The 20,919-nt window shown below is 54.6% G+C and overlaps 1 protein-coding gene across 5 annotated transcripts in view; it reads right to left on the reverse strand.

The window, feature by feature from the left end:
- Positions 1-18,857, reverse strand: part of SLX9 (SLX9 ribosome biogenesis factor) — a 46,042-nt gene extending 27,185 nt beyond the window's left edge. The window contains exons 1-3 of one of the 5 annotated variants that reach the window (XM_060100373.1): positions 18,617-18,857; positions 13,464-13,572; positions 3,998-4,066 (exon numbers count right to left, since the gene is read on the reverse strand). In XM_060100373.1, the coding sequence (XP_059956356.1) occupies positions 3,998-4,066; positions 13,464-13,572; positions 18,617-18,754 (316 nt within the window). In that variant the 5' untranslated portion in view covers positions 18,755-18,857. The remainder of the gene's footprint in view (positions 1-3,997; positions 4,067-13,463; positions 13,573-18,616) is intronic. The other 4 variants (XM_060100374.1, XM_060100375.1, XM_060100377.1 and 1 more) reach the window with 4 other exon arrangements.
- Between the last annotated feature and the right edge of the window lie 2,062 nt (positions 18,858-20,919).

The following is a 20,919-nucleotide window of genomic DNA, read 5'->3' on the forward strand; positions in this document are numbered from 1 at the left end:
GAGGCGTCAGGGAGGTGGGAACTCGAAGAGCAGGCTTTGCGACCAGCCATCCTGGGTAAAGGGGGGGTGGTCCCTCCCTCCCGCTACTCCTAAAAATTACCTGTGCAAGAACTGAACACTACAAATAAGACAATTTCACTGGCGTGTGGGATGCTGAACGTGGGAAATTTTTATGGGCTGAAACCTGTGTTTCTATGTGGTGCCCAGGAGGGCAGAAGCACCAGATCCCTGCAGGCCCATCCATCCTGGTCATTCTCTCCTTGCTTCCTTGCCCACATTTGCTAACCTGTAAGCAACTGAAGGGAAGTTCCTTATAAACAGGGCCTGAAACAGAGCTCGCGTGAGGACCACTAGCTTTATGCCCCATCACGGCCTGGGGTTACTGACTCTGAGCAAAGCAGGCTCACGGGACAGTGACCATGGCCCAGTCCTCAGCCCGTGGAGACTGGGACCAATTCTCACCCCTTCTAGTAACGCCACAAAGGTTCCAGCCACTGCAGGAGGATGAGAAGACGACATAAAACAGAGTTTGGAAAGAAAGTGGTAAAACTGTCTCTATTTTAGTAGCATGATCATGTATGCAGAAAATTCTAAGGAATCCACAGGATGACTACCAGAACTAACACAATTTTAGCAAGACCAGAGGATACAAAATTAATAATGATTCATAAATAATTAATTAATAATAATATAATAAATAGCAGAAAACTGGAAAATGAAGCTTTTGTGAATTTTATTTATAACAGCTTGTAAAACTGTAAAACAGCAATAAGCTTATGCAAAAAAAAACCCTAAGACTTCTACTCTAAAAACCACGTAACACTGATGACAGAAATTAAGGAAAATATAAATAAAAGGGGAGAGATACCACGTTCATGGATGAAGACCCAATATTGTTAAAACGGCAAAATTCTCCTGAACTGATCTACAGACTCAAAGCAACCCGTCATTGCTGTAATAGGTTCTGTTGGTGGTGGTGACGTTCAAGAAATTGACAAGCCTGTGATAAAATTCATATGGAAATGGTATGAACCTGGACCATCCAAAGCAGTCTTGAAACAGAGGACCTGGGACACAGGACTTCCCTTATCTGACCCCAAGACCTGCTTCACAGCTGCAGCAATTGAGACAGCCTGGTACTGAGAGGCTATCTGACTTTTCACAAAGACACGAAGACAACTGATGAGGAAAGAAAAGTCTTTACAACAAATTGTGCTGGAACTGGAAAAAAAAAAAAAAGAAGAAGAAGAAGAAAAACCTGAACCAGGACTTCACACCATAGACAAACATTAATTCAAGATGGATTACAAACCTAAACGAAAAAGCCAAAACCGTAAAGTTTTTAGAAGAGTAGGATTTATCCGCCTGACTTGGGACTGGGCCATTTTTTTAAACAAGACACACACGCACACTAACCCCGTAAGGAAAAAAGACAAATCAGCCTCCTCAAAATTAAACTTCTGTTCATCAAAAAAAAAAAAAAACCTGTTAAGAAATTAAATAGGCAAGTCACAGTCTGTGAGAAAATTATTTGCAAAACACACCTGACAAGACTGGTCTCCAGGACAGAGGAACTCCTTGAGCTCAATAATAAAGAGCCCAGCAAGAGCCTCATGAAACAGACCCTGGGCCTCAGAGGGCGCCCCAATGGGCAGCAGCACGTGAAAACGCCCATTCACCATGACAACGGGCACCTCACGCTCAGCAGCTAGGACTGCAGGGACAGACGTGCCAGCACAGCCGTGGAGCAACCACAACTCTCCCACGTTGCTGGGGGGGGCGTGAACGTACAACCACAGTAGAGAAACGTCTGCCAGTTGCTTATAAAACTAAACATACACCTGCCCTATGACCCAGCATTCCATTCCAAGTATTTACCCAAGAGAAATGAAAACATATGTCCACAAAAAGACTTGTAGAGAATGTGCATAGCAGCCTTATACACAGCAACTAAAAAGAGAAAACAGACCAGGTGTCCATCCATAGGAAAGTGGACACCAAACGGTACGTCCACATAAAGAAACACTTCTCAGCAACAGAAGGGTGCAGACTACGGCTACACGAAGCACGGATGAGCCCAATGCCAAGCTGAGCAGAAGAACCCAGACACAAAAAGAGCACATCCTACATGACTCCTTTAATACGATGTCTAGAGCAGTAAAACCTAAACTGTGACCTGAAGAAGACCAGATGGTGGCTACCTCTGGGGGAGTCGGGACTGGGAAGGGGCACGGGGCACTTCTGGGTGATGGTGATGGTCTGCACCTTGAAAGGGATTCTGGTTGTACAGGTGTAGGCATTTGTCATAAATCACTGAACAGCACACTTAAGATTTGCATTTCACTGCATGTAAATTTTACCTCAAAATAAAAACTAAAAAGAACCATAAACAAATACTGAACTCCAGCGGAATTATTTGGGAGAAAGTGTGCTGAAGTCTGTAATTTACTTTGGAACACGTAGCTAAAACATGGGTTGGTGTTTGGACAGACAGATGGGATGGACAGATGAACAGGCATGTGATAAAGAAGTGAGGTGCTCACTGTAAAATGTGGATGGTGGGCATAAGGACACCACTGTAAAATTCTTCCCACTTATCCGTACAAAGCTTTTCGTAATAAAATACTAAGTAAAATCAACTTCGGAGACGCAGCTAAAGCTATATTCAGAGGCTGACATACAGCCTTTCATTCCTAAACAAAACAAACAAAAATAAATACGTCACTAAAACAAACCTAAAGAAACCAAGAATGGGGTACTAAAAAAACAGAAACTAACAATTTGGAAAAAAAAGAAGAGTAGAAGTGACAACTAAATACAAGAATTCTTGGCATGGAAGAAACAAAATTAACCAGAAATTAGAGAAGAGGATACAAATAAAGAATGATAACAGGATATTAAATAATGAGAAGCCAACAACTCTGCTAATAAATGTTGAAATCTGATTAGATTAGATGTTTTTATAGGAAAATGAGTGACCAAGATTAACTCAAGTAGTTAAAAAAAGACCAACCGTCATGGAAGAAAACTTAAACGTCATCAAAAAATTGTAGCCCAGGAACGTTCAGGGCCCCAGTGCTCCCAGCCTATTAACTTTTCCAAATCATTTTACAAAGAATATTTTGCACAACTCCATGCTAGGGACTGTGAAAAAGAAGATGGATGAATGAATCATTTCCTTAAGAATCATCCAAAAAGTGAAAGAAAACTTAAAATTAACAATTGTGGAAGAAACTGATAAATTTCTCTAAAAAATTAAAAGCATACAGTTTCTTTAAAACCTTCAAGGAAAAAATAACGCAGATCATGTTCTAACTGCGTGAAAACATAAAGAAAAAACCATTTCAAATAAATTTTAAAAGTCAGCAAAACACTAAAAAGACAACTGTAAGAAAAAAATTTCAAAACAATCTTCACAAGAAAATCTTTAGAAAAAATCAGCAGATATTCAGCATCATGAAATGTAGGTATCTTTTCCAAGCAAAATTAATAAGAAGAAATCCACCCCACAGACAGGTGCTCAGAAAGGAGGGAGCCACCACCCCCCGCAGAGCGGAGGCCCGGGGTCCCCGAGCCCACCAGGTGGGTGAAGAGCCGCCTATGCTGGGGACCCCGTACTGTCACACACCCGGAGGAGGGCCTGGAGGGACACACGCAGACCCAGAAAGTGGGAAATTTCGTAGGTATCATAAAACACCCGACCCGCACGCACTCCCTTTGCGATGTTTTCCACGGGAGAAGCATCTTCCTGCGACGTTCCCGGTGGGGGATGTCGGGGTTGAGGCAAGGCCTTGCGGACCCTTGCACGGGTGACAGGGCCAGCCCCTTCCCCGCAGGGCCGCCTGCTTGTCACATCGCAGGCCCCCTCCTCCAGAGCCCCAGACCACCCAAAGTGGGCTCCGAGCCAGCCCGGGACAAGGCCCCACCAGGGACAGGGCCCCACCAGGGACAAGGCTCCACCAGGGATAAAGCCCCACCAGGGACAAGGGGAGCTTACTCTGCAGCCACCTCTCGCGCCTCAGCTTCAGCTTCTCCTTCTTGGGCAAAACAGCCTTGGCCTTGGCACCTGCGGACAGAGAACACGGGGTGAGCAGGACAAAGCCAGGAGCCCAAGGTGTGCACACAGGTGTAGCTATTCAGGGTGCCCGACCATCGCGCCTGGCCCCGGCTGCGGGACACCAGGCCCCCCAGGCAGGGCCGCAACACACCAGGCAGAGCGACTCCAGACTGCCCCGCTCACTGGGCCTTAGCTGGTTTCTCCAGAGGTAACGCGGCTTAAGCCCAGGCCACGTTCCACCCGGGGCGCATTCTGTTCAGGATCCGACTGTCCCGCAGGTTCCCGGGCTGGTACAACACACCCACGGCGTCTAAGGAGAAGCAGCGCAGAGACAGCTCCACCAGGGCGGCGCTCCTGGTCAGCTGGACTCGTCAGCTCAGGATCCCCTGTAGACGCCCGTACCCCGTGACTCCCACGGGGATCTAATCCCTTTCCCAAGGGTCAGATCCCACACGCTGCGGCCGTGCCTGGAGCTGGCCTGCTTTCCTCCCCACTCACCCCGACCTCCCAGCCCAGCAGGAAGGGGAGGCGCAGGGCCGCCAGTCACCCGGGGCCAGGTGGGCGAGCTGCTCGGGATGCCGGCGGGTGTGCAGGAGGGTGACGGGAGGGAGGGGCTGCATGGCAGGCGCCCCGCAGGCGTCAGCGCCGTGGGGCTGTGGGTGAGGGAGGGGATGTCCCCGGGCCGGCGCGGGGCCCAACCGCCACTGGGGTGAGGGCGGCACGTCTGGGGCGGGAGCCTGAGCAAGGGCAGCAGCGGCAGGAGACAGCAGAGGCGCCTCCCACGGGAGCCCCGGACCCACCCTCAAAGGTCCAGGGAGAAGTCTTCTCTGCCTTACTTCTGATTCTGAAATAATTCCAAAAGAAAAAAGAGTCTACGACCCGCAGAGACTGACAGAACCGTAAGCGCACGCGGCATGTGAACAAGGGGCAGGCTGGCACGCGGGCGGGACCCTCCCCGCGCCACCCAGGACCCCTGCCCAGCAGCCCAGGAAATGGGGCCCGGCACGCCGACCCTGTGAGGCCCAGGGGATTGGGGAAGCTTCAGCCCCGCGGAGACTGCAAGCCCGAGGACGGGGGAGCCTCCGGCCCAGGGCGGCCAACAGACGCTGCCCCCAGGGGCACGGGAGGGAACAGGCACTGCGGGGCCAGGGCGCCTCAGGTCTGCTCACCTCAGCATCCCACCAGGGACCCCGAGGGCACCTGGAGGCTCCAAAAGCCCAACAAGCCCAACCCCCAAGGGCTGGCAAAGCCCTTCAATGGGACAGTGAGGGGCCAGCGGGCCAGGTGGACCAGCCTTAAGAAGAAGGCGGTACCTGGGCAGGGCCGCCACGTCCCCAGGGCTGCGGTCAGGGCTGAGTGAGGGCGGCGCTCTGTCGTGTCTCTGGACGTCTCCAGGGCTGTAGACGGACATGTATGTCCAGCCAAAGGAAGAGGGCCTGGCTCCATAGCGGCTTTAATGGAAGTTTTCAAACTCACAGGAGAGAGGGCCCTGCGAAGGACCCTTGAGTGTCCCTGACGGCATCCAGCCGACCCTGGTACTTCAAGCCAACCCTAGACGGGCCAGTGCCCATCCTCCGGCTCTGGGACAGCAGCCACATGTAGGTGCCCCAGGTGTCTGGGCCACAGCCCTGTGACAGGGTCCCGCCTGCGGACCTGCTGCCAAGCACCAAGTGCAAGTGCACGACACGCAGCGAGGCCAAGCAACTGAAACATCAGAGCCTGGAGCAGAGAAAAGTTTGTTGCAGGGCCAAGCAAGGAGACGGGGGGTTTGTGCTCAAAAAACCCCAAACTGCCCGAAAGCCTTCAGCAAAGCATTTCTAAAGGCCAGGGGACGGAGGCGGGTGGCAGGGAATGTGATCAGCTGGTGCACAGTTCTCTAACCGACCGATGGTGAGGTAACAGGGTGGTTAACATCAGGCACCAGGAGGGCTGGGGGCTACGTGCTCAGGATCATCAAGTGGTTAATTTCTTCCACTTAGTGGTGGTTTTTAGCATCTGAAAAACTCAGGAAATATGCTCAAGATACTATTATCTGGGCACTTCAGAAAGGAGCTACAGCAGAGGCTGTGCACAAGGGGTCTGCCCCCCCCACGAAGGCCCCAAGGGGTCCCGCTCAGTTACAGACACACCCCGTGAGAACGGGCCATCCACGCTGGATGGGGCACACTCAGGGGGACACTGGCCAGCACCAAGAAGGCAGCGGTACCACGTCGAGCCTGTCCCGTCCGCTCCCTCCTGAAGCCTGTGTACCACTTCTCTCCATCCCAGCACCAAGCCCCCTCGGACTCAGCCCTGGACAGGCCAAAGACCACAGTGTCCCCCCTCAGAGGAAGGTTCTGGAATGGCAGGAGAGGCGAGGACAGAGAAGGTACTCAGGCCACCCCACCTGGTAACAGAGGAGGAGCACCTGCCGGTGACCAGGACTGGCTTCACTGACCTGAGAACACAATTCCAGAAATCGCCACCCCCACGCAGGTGGCTCGGGGGGGAGCACTTGTCCCTCCTCGTGGCCAGGAGGGTGTCCTGGTCAGTGTGTGGAGCACAGGACAGAGGCACTCCATGCACCTCGTGAGAGACAACCAGGGCTAATACCAGGCCAACATCCCCCCAGCGGGGCCCCAGCTTCACTGGGCTGCCCACATGAGGGGCCCCGTCTAGACAAAGAGCAGCCTGTGGCCCCTTCCCGGGTGGCATCAGCCCCACCCAGGTCAGGGAGCATCTGCGCGCCGGGATGGGTCACAGACACACAGTCCATGTGGGGACACAGGAACAGCTTTTACTTGTATTGTTACTTCTCTCTTTTCTACAATGTGCACATCCTGCCTTTTCAACTATGAAATGTTTTTTACAAAAGTAATTTTAGCAGGAGGCTGGTCCCTAATTTTCAAGTCTCTGCCAGGGGTGCGCTGCGCTGCAAGGAGGGGCCCCGTGGCCATTCAGTGTGGACGACTCGGCATCCACCCAAGCGCTGGCTCAGCTGCCGTGGAGCCAGGAGCTCGGACAGGAGCCCAGAGCTATCGCGGAGCACAGGCCAGCAGAGCGCCTGCCCTGCCAGCGCCGCAAGCAAGCGCTCCCAGGGTCTGGACCCTGGCCCAGACCAAGATCTGGGGCCTCGGCCCACCTGAGGCCTCCTGCACCCATGACCCGAACGCCAGCAGCACAGCACAGCTGGGGCAGGGATACACAACACACCTATCATGTCACAGCTCCAAGGGTCAGTGTGAGCCACAGCAGGGTACAGGCCCCACCTGTCATGCTGTCACTGGCCAGTGCCCAGGGTAGACTCAGGTGGGTCAGTGTCCACCCGTGTCTGCCCTCAGAAGAATGAAGGGGGAACACCAGGGGGGGCCAGGTAGCTGCTCTGTGGGACTGAGGGCCCAAGGTCCCACCTGTCAGCGGGAGGAGGACCACACCCGACTCTATAGCCGGGCCACCGGGGTGCCACACAGAAGGGGGATGGTAACGCTGGGAGCAGAGGTCCAGGCTGAGGCTCTGAGAGGGAAGCACCGAGAGAGGTCCTGGGGCTGGGCAGGGAGACCCCTTGTCTGTAGGGATGCTCCAGCCACTGGCAGGGGACACAGGGGGCTGCTGGGCCACTCCCATTGCCCACCCTGAGCCCAATATATCGGAGGGCATGGGCACTTAGCAAACATTCACCCCACTACACGGACTTCGCTTTTGCCCACAAAGACACCTCCTAAGCCCACCTGGCCTCCCCCGACGCAGGAGTTCAGCCACCCCTGCACCAGCACTGGTGGGACGGGCACGGGGCTGTCACTGCTCAGCCCAGCGCAGGGCAGTGGGGCAGCGGGCGGAGGGCGAGTGTTATCATGCGATTTCTTCTGTGCTATAATTCCTACTCATCCCACACGTGAGCTGTGAAGACACGTTAGGTGGTTCAAAATGGTACCACGGTGGCCAACAAGAACCTCCGCGGCAGGACCGCGAGCGTCTTAGTGATGAGCTGAGAGCGTTACCCTAGATGAGGCGCTTGACGGGGCGCGGACGTCACTGAGACAGAAGAAACAACCGATAAAGCCCAGGCCCCCTTCCCGGGACAAACGCTGTTCCTTAGAGAGACCCCCGAGCCCAGCGACTGGAACCGACTCCATGCTGCCGAGAGCTGCTCCAGAGACGCTGCCTGAGGCCCTCCCGCTCAGCCGCCGGGGACCTGCTGCCGGCCAAGACGCCACCTCCTGCCCGAAGACTCCGGCAGTGGTCCGGCACCTCTCCTCTCTGACTACCTGTGTCCGGTGCTGTGTGCCATAAGCCGAGTGTCTGTCCACCTCTACCCCCGCGATTCTGACCTGCCCTTCCTGCTGGGCCCTGCAACAAAACAGCACAAGGACTGGGGTGCAGGGTGCGCTGCGGGACACTGGGGTCCCTGTGCACCCAGCTCCTCGGCACCTTGGGCCCATCCACACACGCCTCCTCACAAGGCCACGCTGCGGCCAAATCCCCTGCACTTCCCACCAGCCGAGAGCCTGTCCAGAGCTGGAAGAAGGCGCTGGGAAACACCCCGTCCTGCAAGGAGGAGGAGCCGGCCCAAGGGCCCCAACCCTTCCCTCTCCAAACCCTGCAGGCAGGCTCCTCCGTGCCCTTCCCTGCTTCCGTGTGTCCAAAAGAACGGGCGCAACGCAGGCAGAGCGAGGTGAGAAGAGCCCAGCAGTGGGGCCCTTCCTGTCCCCCAGCTGCCAGCAGGCCCAGACCAGGGGCCCATGCCTGCCATCCTCTGGTCGAGCACACAGAGCTCAGGCCCCGCTAGTCAAGGTAGCCCTGGAGACAGTGGGCACCCCTCCCAGGGCCTCCCCCCACGGCCAGGAGGCAAGCGCCCGGGCAGCACACAGGGTGCTCAGAGCCTGAGGCCACAGAGGACGGCGGGCGCCACGCACCACGGCCAAGACCAGGAAGGCACCCTCCAGCTCCCAGACCCACAAATGCCGCTGCCCACCAGAGACCTCCAGGACTCTCCTCAGTGGCCTCAAGAGGCCAGGGAGGCCAAGGGGAGAATGAACCACCGCTGTCCAAAGTGGGTCTCCACGGAGCAGCAGTTCCCTCCAGGCTCTGACCCTTCCTGTTCCTGTTACACTCGGGCCGGGTGGAGATGAGTAAAGCTTAGTAAAGCTCTAAGTGGATTATTCTGTCAAAGCCCTGGCATCACAGCCCTGGCATCACAGCCCTGGGGTCACAGCCCTGGTGTCACAGACCTGACTTGAAAGGCGGGGCAAGTCCCTCAATGGGGAGCTGCATCAGAAGTCCCTAAAGACAGCCTCTGGGAAGCGCTCGGGTCCGTCTGCGCCCCAAGGTCAGCCCTCCCAAGCCTCCTCTCCTCCTCCAGGCAGGACCCGCTCCAGGTCTGGGCTCAGCCTGAAGACGAGACGCAGCTCTGCTGCCCTCTGCTGAGCACCTGCCTCGGAGGAAACCGAGTTCCGGAGGAAACCGCAGCGGTCTGCCAGCGGGGCGGGGAGCTCAGGCCGCAGGGAAAGGGAAGGTCAGGGCAGAGCTCTCTGCCTGGGTGGGGGAAGGGGGCGTCTCAGCAGCACAGCCCACGGGACATGAAGGCGGGTGACGCCAAGGCCAAGTCCCTCCACTGGGGCCTCGAGGCCTGCTCGTTCACTCACCACGGTCACTTCCCCAACCTCCTCCACCAGAGCCCCTGCAGACGTGCTGCCACCGCCACCTCCTCCCTCCTGTCCTTCTGCTCCCGTGTCCCTAACCAAGCCCGTCCTCCAACCACGCACTGCCCAGCCCAGGGTACAGGCGGAGGACTGGCAACAGCGCAGGTGCTTTACCTGAGCACGGAGTGGGCTTGTTTCCCGCAGCACCACAGCACAAAGAACACAGAACTGGAGGGTGGTGCCCTGTGCGGGGGCAGGATGCTGGAGCCCGGGGGCGGCCCCGCCCTCCACCCGCCCTCCAGTCCGGATGCGGAGGAGCTGAGGCCGCTCCCGTGCAGGTGCGGATCCGTGGGCCGCGGGCCTGACCCTCAGGGCGAAGCCGAGTTCTGCTGCTGGTCGGGGGCGGGGAGGCCCATCACTGCAGAGCCCAGTGGTCCCCCCACAGGAAGCTCAGAGGCCCTGCCTGGAATCAGAAGGAAAACTGGGGGGCAGACCTGGCTCCTAGGCCAGCAGGCCTCCCAGAGGCTCCCCATGGAAGCTAAAGAGATGCCGCCAGCAAGCCCTGCCCCGGCCAGGGTTGACCAGCCCCCACTGCATCCAGGCTGCAGGGGAGGGTGTGAGCGCAGGTCTGCACTGGGAGGGGAGTCCAGCAGACATGTGTCCACCCCGGGGCGGGGAGCGGGGGGGACCCACAACCGGGCTCCTCTGGGCCCACACGGACCACACGGGCACAGGGGCCAGGGACGCGGGGAGCAGGGCTATTTGCGCCTCAGCCCAGGGCAAGGACGTGCTCATCCAGGCAGACACGCGCCCTCGCCGCCACGGCCCAGCAGGTCACTGAGCAGAGCTGAGTCACCGGATGCCACTTTCCACATGACCTGCCTCTGGCCACCGGTCCCAGCTCAAACCCAGGGGAGCCACGAGGCCCATAGTCCAAGAGATCCAGGGCACTGCCCAGGAGGCAGGTGTGAGGAACCCCAAAACACAAGAGCAGCTGGAGAGGGAGGCGTGAAGGACACCTGCCACCGGGAGCCAGGACACCTCAGCCAGCAGAGGGCCTCGCTCAACGGGACCCGTGGCCGATTGCTCCTCCAGCATCACCGGGCCCAGGTGCCGTTCCCCACTTTCCACGTTTCCTGACTCATCTGAGCCCCAGAGCAGGCGGCACCGAAGATGCAAGGACCAGCATCAGCCGGTTACAGGGGAGCAGCCGAGGGCCAGCGAGCCAGGGGCCGCGCCCGAGCCCCCAGCTGCGAGGCTCCGGAGCGCATGCCCCACAGCCACCGCCAGCGCTGGGCCGCACCCACTTCCTCCAGCCCCCCGGGACCTGAGGCTCTCACAGCTCTGCCAGCCGCAAGGCCGCAGAGCTCCCAGCAGCCAGCGCTCTGCGCGCCAGAGCCCAGGCCTCTCCTTCTGCAAATTCTCTTTAATTTTCTGTATATTATTGCACCCCGACATCCTTAACAGAAACAAAACAAAACACCTTTCTGGCTGGAGACAGACTGCTTCCTGGGGGCTGGCCAGTCCCCATCTTCTCTCTCCTGGCCACCCTGCTGCTTTCCCGCGGGGCCCTGTACGCCGCGCCCTGGCCTCTGGGGCCTGTGAGCGTGTCCAGCCTTTTTCTCAGCTGCTCTTTCTCCTGCACGGTCACAGCCCACAGGCCGCCTCAGAAAAGAAAAGAAACCCTTCTTCCTTCCTCCTCTCCCTGTCCCCCCTCCACACCCTGTGGTTTTCAGGCCACACCACCCAGATTTTCAGCGCCCCCTCTGCTGGGAAGTGACATCTGCTCGTTCTGGTTGGCCGTGCTCTCCGGGCAGCCAATGCTGTCGGAGGCAGCCTGGAATTTTGTAAAACCCCTCAGATTGAGTACGAAGGCTCAGGGGTAACTGAGTTCTGCCTGCCGCCCGCTGAGACAGTCCCGCAAATCAGGACCGCAAGGGCGGATCAGGAGATCTGGATGACAGCCCATCACAGCTCAGGACCGAGAGGAGATGGGGGTTCCTGTGCTCCTACAGCCACGAGGCAGGACCCACTAGGCCCTGGGCCAGTGTCCTGAACCTGGCAGCATCGGAGACCCCTGGAGGGGGTGTGGAAACAAGGTTCCACAGGTCTGGGATGGGACCCCAGGGATGCTGGTGCTGGCCAGAAAAGCCATCAAAACTGCCCGGTACACAAACCGTAAGAGGACCAATGAACACACAGAAAGTTGTTTGATCATGTGGGTCACCAAAGGGACCTGAGTGGCCATGGCTCTGGCCCCCCGCAGGCACACCCTGCCCGCCCAAACGAAGGCAAGTTCCTGCGGCACCCCCCACGGGAAAGCACTCAGGCAGGTCACGCAGCCAGAGCTGCGACGTGCTCTGCGGAATCCATCCCAAGAAACAGCAGGAGAGTCTGAGGGCCGAGAATACGGTGCCCGCAAACACAGCACTTTGGGTGTCAGGATTACTTTGGGCTGGAGGCAAACAGAATCAGCAGGTGCAGAAAGAAGCCATTCAGAACTTCCCTATCTGACTAAAAACAGAAAATTCTGAATTGAGGACTGCCATGCATCCCCTCTTCCGAGGAAGTCTCATGGCCATGAGGACACCAGAGCCAGCACCACATGTACCTGCGTGAACCTTCCTCCATGTAGTCGCCCCCCGCCCCCCGGTTTGCCCTCGAAAGCCCACAGCATCACTGCTCTTCGCTAAGATGCTACAGAGGCCCAAGTTCTCACCACCACTTTGAGTTACTCATCACTGAGGTTTCTCCCATGTGATGTGACCTGCACACAGTAGTAATTTGTTTTTCTCTTGTTAATCTCTCTTTGTTAGTCTAACTTGCAGGGTCCTAGCCAAGAACCTAGGAGGGTAGAGGGGAGAAGGCTTCCCTCCCTACAGCTTCAACATACAAGGAAGGGCAAGGAGATTCCGATAATCTCCCCAGTGAAATAAAAAAAAATCCAAAGCAACGATGCAAACAACATGACCTCCTGGGAGATGCTTGATGGAAGCCATACCTGTGAAATAACTACAGCTTACCACTGCAACAGCTGATAACAAACTGTAGATGGAAACCCAGAAAAATTATGCCAAAAACCTAGAAGCCCTGCCCTGGAGGCCAGAGTGCTCCCCACAGGGCTACAGACGCTTTTATTCTCAATGGCTCATCCGTAAACGTGCAGCTCACATATGCAGCATGAAGCTTCTCTCCAGAGACTGGTGGCAGTGTGGCCACCCAGGGCAGGAGAGCCGCTCCTCACCTCCAGGAGCAGCCCAGACGGGACGCCGGAGCTAGGAACACCACAAAGCCCCACGTGGGGGAGGTGCAGTAGGAAAAAGACCCCCCCACATGACAAGCACGTGAAGGAGAAGGGGAGCGGGGGCTGCAACGCACCCTTGTTCCCACCTGGTTTTCACTGAGGCTATCACGAAGATGGCAGATTCTTTTACTTCGTTTATCTGAAATACGGAATTACCACTGATCTGTTTAGGTGTGATAATGGCCTTGTAGGCGCGTTTATGTCTCTTTTTCTAAGAGCTCTTAAAAATACTTACTAAAGAATTCTTGAGGGAAATGCTGTTTGTTTCAAAATAACCCAGTACTGTGTGTGCTGAAAACAGAGGATGGGCAGACGGACTGTCTTTATACCATCTTCTGCTTAGTACATCCTTAAAATTTTCCACTAATAAAACAAACCTCTTCGAAGCGTACAGGCGCACCTGCAATCTGCTCTGGGCCGTGCCTGCGAGCACGGGGAAGCGGGCCTGGCGCCCGCCCCTAAGGTCTGTCCTTCTGGCTCTCACCTCTCCTGACGGAGGCGCTGCTCCTTGCGTCCACGTCCAGCTTCTGCACCAAGGCGCTGGGGTCTATCGTGGTCCCGGCAAACACACTGGCATTCATGAAAGCCCACTCCTGAAATGGAAACAGAGGAGACCTAAGACCTGCTCTGTGGCTTCAGAGACCCCTCGGCGAGGGCCGGACCCCGGCTTTTCCAGAGCGGGAGCTGGAGAGGAGCCCGAGGCCCCCCCAGCTCGGGCCCCAGAGCTCTCAAGCCACACCCTTTCTGCAGCCGCAGTTCACCACCCAGGCCTGGGTCCTGGCTGCGGGACCCTCTGAGACCAGATGCAGGATCAGTAATGATTACGAATGACACCCTCAACACTCAGGAGCCCTTGTGAGAGGAACCAGGTTTCCCCCCAAACCTCCCACCTTCCTACTGTCCCTCCCGTTTCACAGCCACTGTTCCACCTCAGCAATCTCACTGTTTCCCACCCCCATTCATCCCACATCAAGATTTCAAAATCCTCCAGGTCACACGGCCCATCACACTGTGCTAACCCAGACCCCGCCTCCCAGGCCTGGCCAGCTCATTCGGGTCCAAGCTCCAAGACAGGGGCCTTGGAAGGGGCGTCAATAACATGGGGGCTTAGGCACAACCTCTGAGCAGACACTGGCCGGGCAGCAAGCCGCCCTGGCCCGGGGGCGGCTTCCAGGAAGCGGCGCCATGGCAGGCTGGAGGTGGTGTGAGCTCAAGGCCGCACTGGCTCAGGAGTGGCCAGAGAGAATGGCAAAGCCACTAGTCCCTGTGAAGGCGGGTCAAAGCGTCAGCTCCCTGAACTACGACAGCAGCCTCCCAGCCACACACATGTATCCAGCGGTAAAGGGCAAAGATCTCTGTGGCCATGGGGGCTTAAGCACCGTCTGACCAGTAAGAGGCTTGTGCTGACCCAGGCTGCCAGGCTGAAAGATAAAGACAAGAAAAAACAGGAGCAGGGAGATGGGAGGCCGTGCACTGGCGGAGAGTGGACCCTGAGTCACACGGTAGCCCGGAGCCAGGCCAGTGAGCAAGTAAACGACCAGGTAAACAGCATCAAGCCCCCACAGTGCCACCAGGCACTGCCTAAGACATCCGGTTTTCAACAACAACAGAGCAGGACCTGTGCAAAGAAACTGGGAAGCAAGACCTAGGCAACAGAAGCTGCTTCTGAGGGGCCCACGTGTTGGACTTGGCAACAGCCTCATAGCGGCCACTGTAAATATGCTCAGGACTAAAAGAGACGCTGTCTAAAGAACTACAGGGAAGTATGATGACAACATCTCATCAAACAGAGAACATCAGTAAAAAGACAGAAGTCATTCAAAACTAGAATTCTTAAATATGCTACAAGGATACACTGCACAACACAGGGAATACAGCCAATATTTTATAGTAACTATAAATGGAATACAACCTTTAAAAATTGTGAATCACTATGTTGTACCCCTGTAACTTATATAACATTGTACATCAACTATATCTCAATTTTTTAAAAACAGAAAAAAATAAATTAAATTACAGCCATCAATTCAGTGTGGCATTGGCATAAGGATATACAAACAGATCAACAGAACATATTAGAGTCCATAAATAGACCCACACATATATGGTCAATTGATTTTTGACAAAAGTTCCAAGATAATTTAATGGAGAACTCCAATGAATTACGTGGAAACAAAATATTTATATGGGGAAAAAAATGATTCTCAACCCCTACTGCATACCATAACAAAATATATATATATGTTTTTTATAATATATATAAGTAAACAAAATTCTGGAGTAAAAAAGTACATTAATCAAAATGAAGAATTTGGGGCTTCCCTGGTGGCGCAGTGGTTGAGTGTCTGACTGCTAATGCAGGGGACACAGGTTCGAGCCCTGGTCTGGGAGGATCCCACATGCCGCGGAGCAACCCGGCCCGTGAGCCACAACTGCTGAGCCTGCGCATCTGAAGCCTGTGCTCTGCAACAAGAGAGGCCGCGATAGTGAGAGGCCCGCGCACCGCGATGAAGAGTGACCCCTGCTTGCCACAACTAGAGAAAGCCCTCGCACAGAAACGAAGACCCAACACAGCAAAAATATATTAATTAATTAATAAACTCCTACCCCCAACATCTTCTTTAAAAAAAAAAAAAAGCGAAGAACTTCACTACAGAGATTCAAAAGTAAATCTAAGCTGGCAGAGGAAAAAAATCAGTGAATATGAAAAAGGATCAACAGAAATTGTACCATATGAAGAAAAGATGGAAAAAGAATGGAGCTTCACAGAAAAAAATGAATAGAAATAACCTTACACAACAACCTTGGAGAAAAACAAACAGAGCCTCAGAGCACCATTCAGCATGCCAACCTATGTACATGTAACAGAAGTACCAGAAGAAGAGAGACAGAACAGGGCAGAAAAAGTATTCGAAGAAATTATGTCTGAACACTTGCCAAAGTTGATGGAAAACCCTAACCTATATGTCCAAACTCAATGAACTTCAAGTAGGATAAACAAACTCCAAACAGAACAAGCACAGAGATCTACACCAAGACACATCATAGTCAAAATGTTTAAAGGCAAAGAGAAAATCTTGAAAGCAGCAAAAAATGACTCATCACATACAAGGGAACCCCAATAAGATTAACAGCTGACTTCTCATGAGAAACAATGGAGGCCAGAAGGCAGTGGGATAACATAAAAGTGGTGAAAGACTATAGTCAACCAAGAATCTTATATCCAACAAAACTATCTTTCAAAGATGATGGTAAAATAAAGACAGTCCCAGATCAACTAAAGCTGAGAGAATCTGTTGCTAGTAGACCTGCCTTATAAGAAATACTAATAAAGTTTTTTAGGCTGGAAGCAAATGATACCAGCTTGCATACATAACAATAACAGCACAACAAGGGAATAAGAGGGACTGGAGTTAAACAGTAGTGAAGATTCCATCTTTCACTTGAATTAAGATGTAAATACTGATGTACATCATGAGCCCTATGTCAACCAGCAAAGGACATCCACTGACAAAAAGTCTCTCCATGACCAAACTCTGCTCAGGCTCCCCTAAGCTTTTCAACTAAACCTTGACCTTTCACAACACCAAAAGCACAAACAACAAGAGAAAACAAGATAAACTGGACCTCATCAAAATTAAAAACTTTGTGCTTCCAAGGACAATATCAAGAAAGTAAAAAGACAACCCATAGAAGTGAAAAAAACATTTGCAAACCATATATATCTGATAAGGGTTTACTATCCAGAATATATAAAGAACTCTGACAATTCAACAAAAAGACAATCAACATAATTTTTAAATGGGCAAAGGACTTGAATAGACATTTCTCCAAAGATATACAGTCAACAAGCCCATGAAAAAAATCCTCAACATTATTCATTAGCCTTTAGGGAAATGCAAATCAAAACAATGAAATACCACCTCACATCCAGCAGGATGGCTATAATCAAAAAGACAGACAATAACAAGTGTTGGTGAGGATGTGGAGAAATTGGAACCCTCATTTATTGCTGGTGGGACTCTAAAATGGCGCAGCGATTGTGGAAAGTAATCTGGCAATTCCTCAAAAAGTTCAACATAGAGTTCCATACATCCTAGCAATTCCACTCCATGCATCCACAGAAAAATTTGTACACAACAGTATTATCACGATAGCCAAAAATCTGAAACAACCTAACTATCCAACTTATGAATGGATAAATAAAATGTGACATGGTCTGGTATACCCATACAATGGAATATTTTTCAGCCATAAAAAGAATAAAGACAACAAAGAAACGAATGCTACAAAAACAGTACTATAAGGATGAACTGCAAAAGCATGCCCAGTGAAAGAACCCTGACACAAAAGGCCACATATCGTGTAATTCCACTTGTATGAAACATCCAGAAGAGGCATATATATACAGAAAGCAGATTCACAGTTGCCAGAATGACTGAATGGCTGATAATAAGTATGGGGTTTCCTTTTAGGGTGATGAAAATGTTCTGAAATTTGTAGTGATGATTGTGCAAATCTGTGAATATACTAAAAAAAATCCCATTAAATTGTACACTTTAAATGGGTGCATTTTATGACATGAATTCTACCCCAATAAAGTTTTTATGAAAACCAGGGCACTGATGCCAGATCCTGGGTTCAAACATCAGCTCCTCCATCAGCAGCTGAATGTCCTTGGTAATTTATTTAAACTCTCAGTTTTTTCCTCACTTCAGCAAAATGAGGGTTGGGGCTGTTATGAAAAAGTAAAGTGCCTGGCACACAGCAAGTGCTTAACAAACATGGCTGTTCTCTTTAGCATTACCGATCCAAAGCCACAGTCCCCACAAGCCAGCAAGATTTTGTCCACTGTCCAGGTGCTAGCCCCTGGGTTACAAACACCAGTAAATGCTTCCAGGAAGCTCCAGGGTCAGCACCTGGATAAACAAAACATGGTCTAACCAAACAGTGGAACACTGTCCCACCACAAAAAGGAATGAAGCATTGATACACATCATACAACCTGCATGAGCGCTGAAAACGCTATGCTAAGTCCAAGAAGCCAAACGCAAAGGCCACGGCTCCATCCACAGGAAATGTACCGAACAGAGGCAGAAAGACCAGTGGTTGCTTAGGGCTAGGTAAGATGGGGGGACGGGGGGGTGCTGCTACAGGGTACAGGGTCTCTTCAGTTTGCTCTTCGTTTTTTTCGTTAATCCTGGGAATTCCCTTTCCTTTCCTCGGAGCACAGCTACGATGCATAGAAATTTTTGCCATTTTCGCGCAGCATTTCTACACGTGGGGATGGGAGGTTTCTGGTCCTCACTCGCAGAACTCCAAACGCGGAGCAAGTCAACGCCTCCCAGGCCGTCGCGCACTTGAGCAGCCGAGCCTCGGGGTCCACGGAGGCCACGACACTTCGCGGACCAGGAAGGCCCGCAGGCCGCGCGGTAAACTCAACCGAGTCCCAGGGCGGTCCCGGGGTCGCGGGGACCCTTCGGGGGCGACGGGGGGGCGCCCACAAAGCACGCGGGACTGGAGCCGGCCCGGGACCCCCGAGGCCGCAAAGTGTGGAGCCCCGACCCCGGCCCGCGGCCCCCTTCCCCCACCCGCAGCTCTTCCCCACTCCCACGGCCCGCGGTATCCCCAGCTTACCTTCCCCCCGATTCCGCCAGCCGAGGCCTGCAGAGAGGCCGCCTCCCGGGCAGGGGGCGCGGGGCCGGGCGCGGCCTCCCCCGTGGGCCTCACGGCAGCCTTGTGCACCCGGGACCGCAGGCCCCTCACTTTCCCCATGTCAGCGGCGGAGACCCACAACCGGCCGGAAGCCGAACAGCACACGCGGCACAGGCTGCCGGAAGCTGGTCCTTCGCTCTGGCGGCCCGGCGGAAACAAGAGCCGCTGTGGCTGGAGTCCGCGATCCTGCCCGCGCCGGCCGCGAGGCGCCAGAGAGGAGTGGGGCGGGGCCGAAGAGGGGCGGGGCTGCGGTGTGGGGGCGGGGTCGAGCTCCTCGTCCCGCCTTTGGCTCCGCCCCGCCTCCTGGGGCAGGTGTGGCTAATTGCTGGAATCACGCAATTCTCCCTGTGATCTGGAGAACGACGGTTACGTCGCTGGAGGGGATCAAGTTTGTTGAAATACACGAGTGTGTTTGCTTGTGCCTGTCAAAAACGCCCTGCGGGGAGTAAGAGAATCGGAGGACTGGGAACCCCTAAAGGAAACCCCATACTTATTAAAACACCTCAGAGGCATCAGGCCAGGATTTATAGGGGCGATTTCACAGAACGGATCTGGGCTGGGGCCAGAGAGAAATGTCCCTGGAAGAAACCCCAGAAGCCAGCTCTCAGGCTCGGCACCCCGACTCTGTCAGTGGCCCTGCTATCACCACCGCCTGCCCAGGGCCAGGTTGGGTGTCTGACCAGCGCCTGCCAGACCAGCTTCCTTTGGCTAGAACCTGTTTCCTGGCTGTGACCCAGACTAGTGGAACTTCTGGGAAGGCTTTCTGGAGCATGGAGAAGGCCAAGCCCACCACCCACTCGTGTCCCCACTCATCTGGTGGCACCTACAACTTCTTTAAGGGGTGTCACGAGTCATTCTCTGGTTCCACCAGACCTAAGGAGAACACAGAGGTAATGACTGCTGGGTACACGTGCTGCCAGGGTGCATGCAGACACAGCACTAACTCAGCTGGCATCCAGGAATGACCTCCTGGAAGCAGGCGCAGAGGCACTCGGCAGCATTCCAGAAGCAGCTCTCTTCTGTCGGCCCCAGCATCACTGGGCCTGATCTTCCACACACTTGGATACTCTGCATCCAGCTAGCCTCACTTCCTGAGCCGTCTGCGGTAGGTAGACCTGGGCTTGCCTCCTGCCCTGGGGGCCTGCTCCCTTGCCTGACCCCCAGTGAGCTGGGCCCCTGGCCAGCTCCAAAGGCCTGCAGGGCAGCCTCCATTTCAGGGTTTGCTTTTTGCATTTTCTGTACAGCCCATGCTATCTCAATAGAAGGAAAAGAACCTCCAACTGCTGCAAAATGGATCTGTTATGAGTTTTTTAAATCCTGGGGCCCGTTCCCTCTCTTTCCCTTCATCCCTCTGCGTGACCAGGCCACACCCTGCTACGCTGACACTTTCATCTGCAGCCCCGACCTCTCTCTGGGTCTCCACGTGAAATTGAGAGAACCTTAAAGTGGAATTCTTGGTTCCCATCCCAACCTGCCCCAACTACCCGGGCAGTATATTCCCCTTCAGAAGAAATGGCATGGGCACTCACACAGCCGCCCAAGCCCCAAACCGAGGTGCCACCTTGGCTAGCGTCCCCTCTCCCTGTCACATCCAACCCAAGAGCCACCTTATCACTCCCTCCAAATTCCACCCCCACCTGGGCTCCTGCACTGGCCTCCTCACTGGAGGCCCTTACCTCCCCAGAGGGGCCACGGCCATGATCGCCCTGGAAAGGCTACCCCTGGCTTTGGCCTCCAGGGGAGGAGTCCTCCCTCAGCGGGTCTGTCCTTCCCAGCGCTCAGCCATGTCTGCTCAGCCGTGTCGCCTCTGTCCCATGTGCCGCCCGCCTCCCTGCGGGACCTCGCGGCCTTCGTGGTCTCTGGACAGGCCACGCCCCCCGCGCTGGAGGCGCGAGTTAATTCTTCCGTCGCGCGAGGGCGCCCGCGGCCCGCGTGAGTTTCTCTGGAGGAGCTGGGGCGCAGGCGCGGGCGTGCTGGGGATCCCAGCGCGGGCCCTTCCCCGGACCCCGAGCGCCTTCAGCCTCCGCAGGGCGCGGATCTCCTCGCGGTTCCGGGGGCCCCAGGAAGTCGTGGAAGGATGGCTTCCTGGAAAGCCTCGGGGCAAACACCCCGCCGCCCATCCCAGTCCACCCGGTCCCTCGGGGCCCTTCGCAAGGACTTCCGGAGGACGCCCCCGCTCTCTGCTCTCCCAAACCCCACAAGGCTGCGCGTTAGAGCGGACGGCA

Source organism: Mesoplodon densirostris, chromosome 5 (assembly GCF_025265405.1).
Source record: "Mesoplodon densirostris isolate mMesDen1 chromosome 5, mMesDen1 primary haplotype, whole genome shotgun sequence".
Taxonomy (NCBI): Eukaryota; Metazoa; Chordata; class Mammalia; order Artiodactyla; family Ziphiidae; genus Mesoplodon; species Mesoplodon densirostris.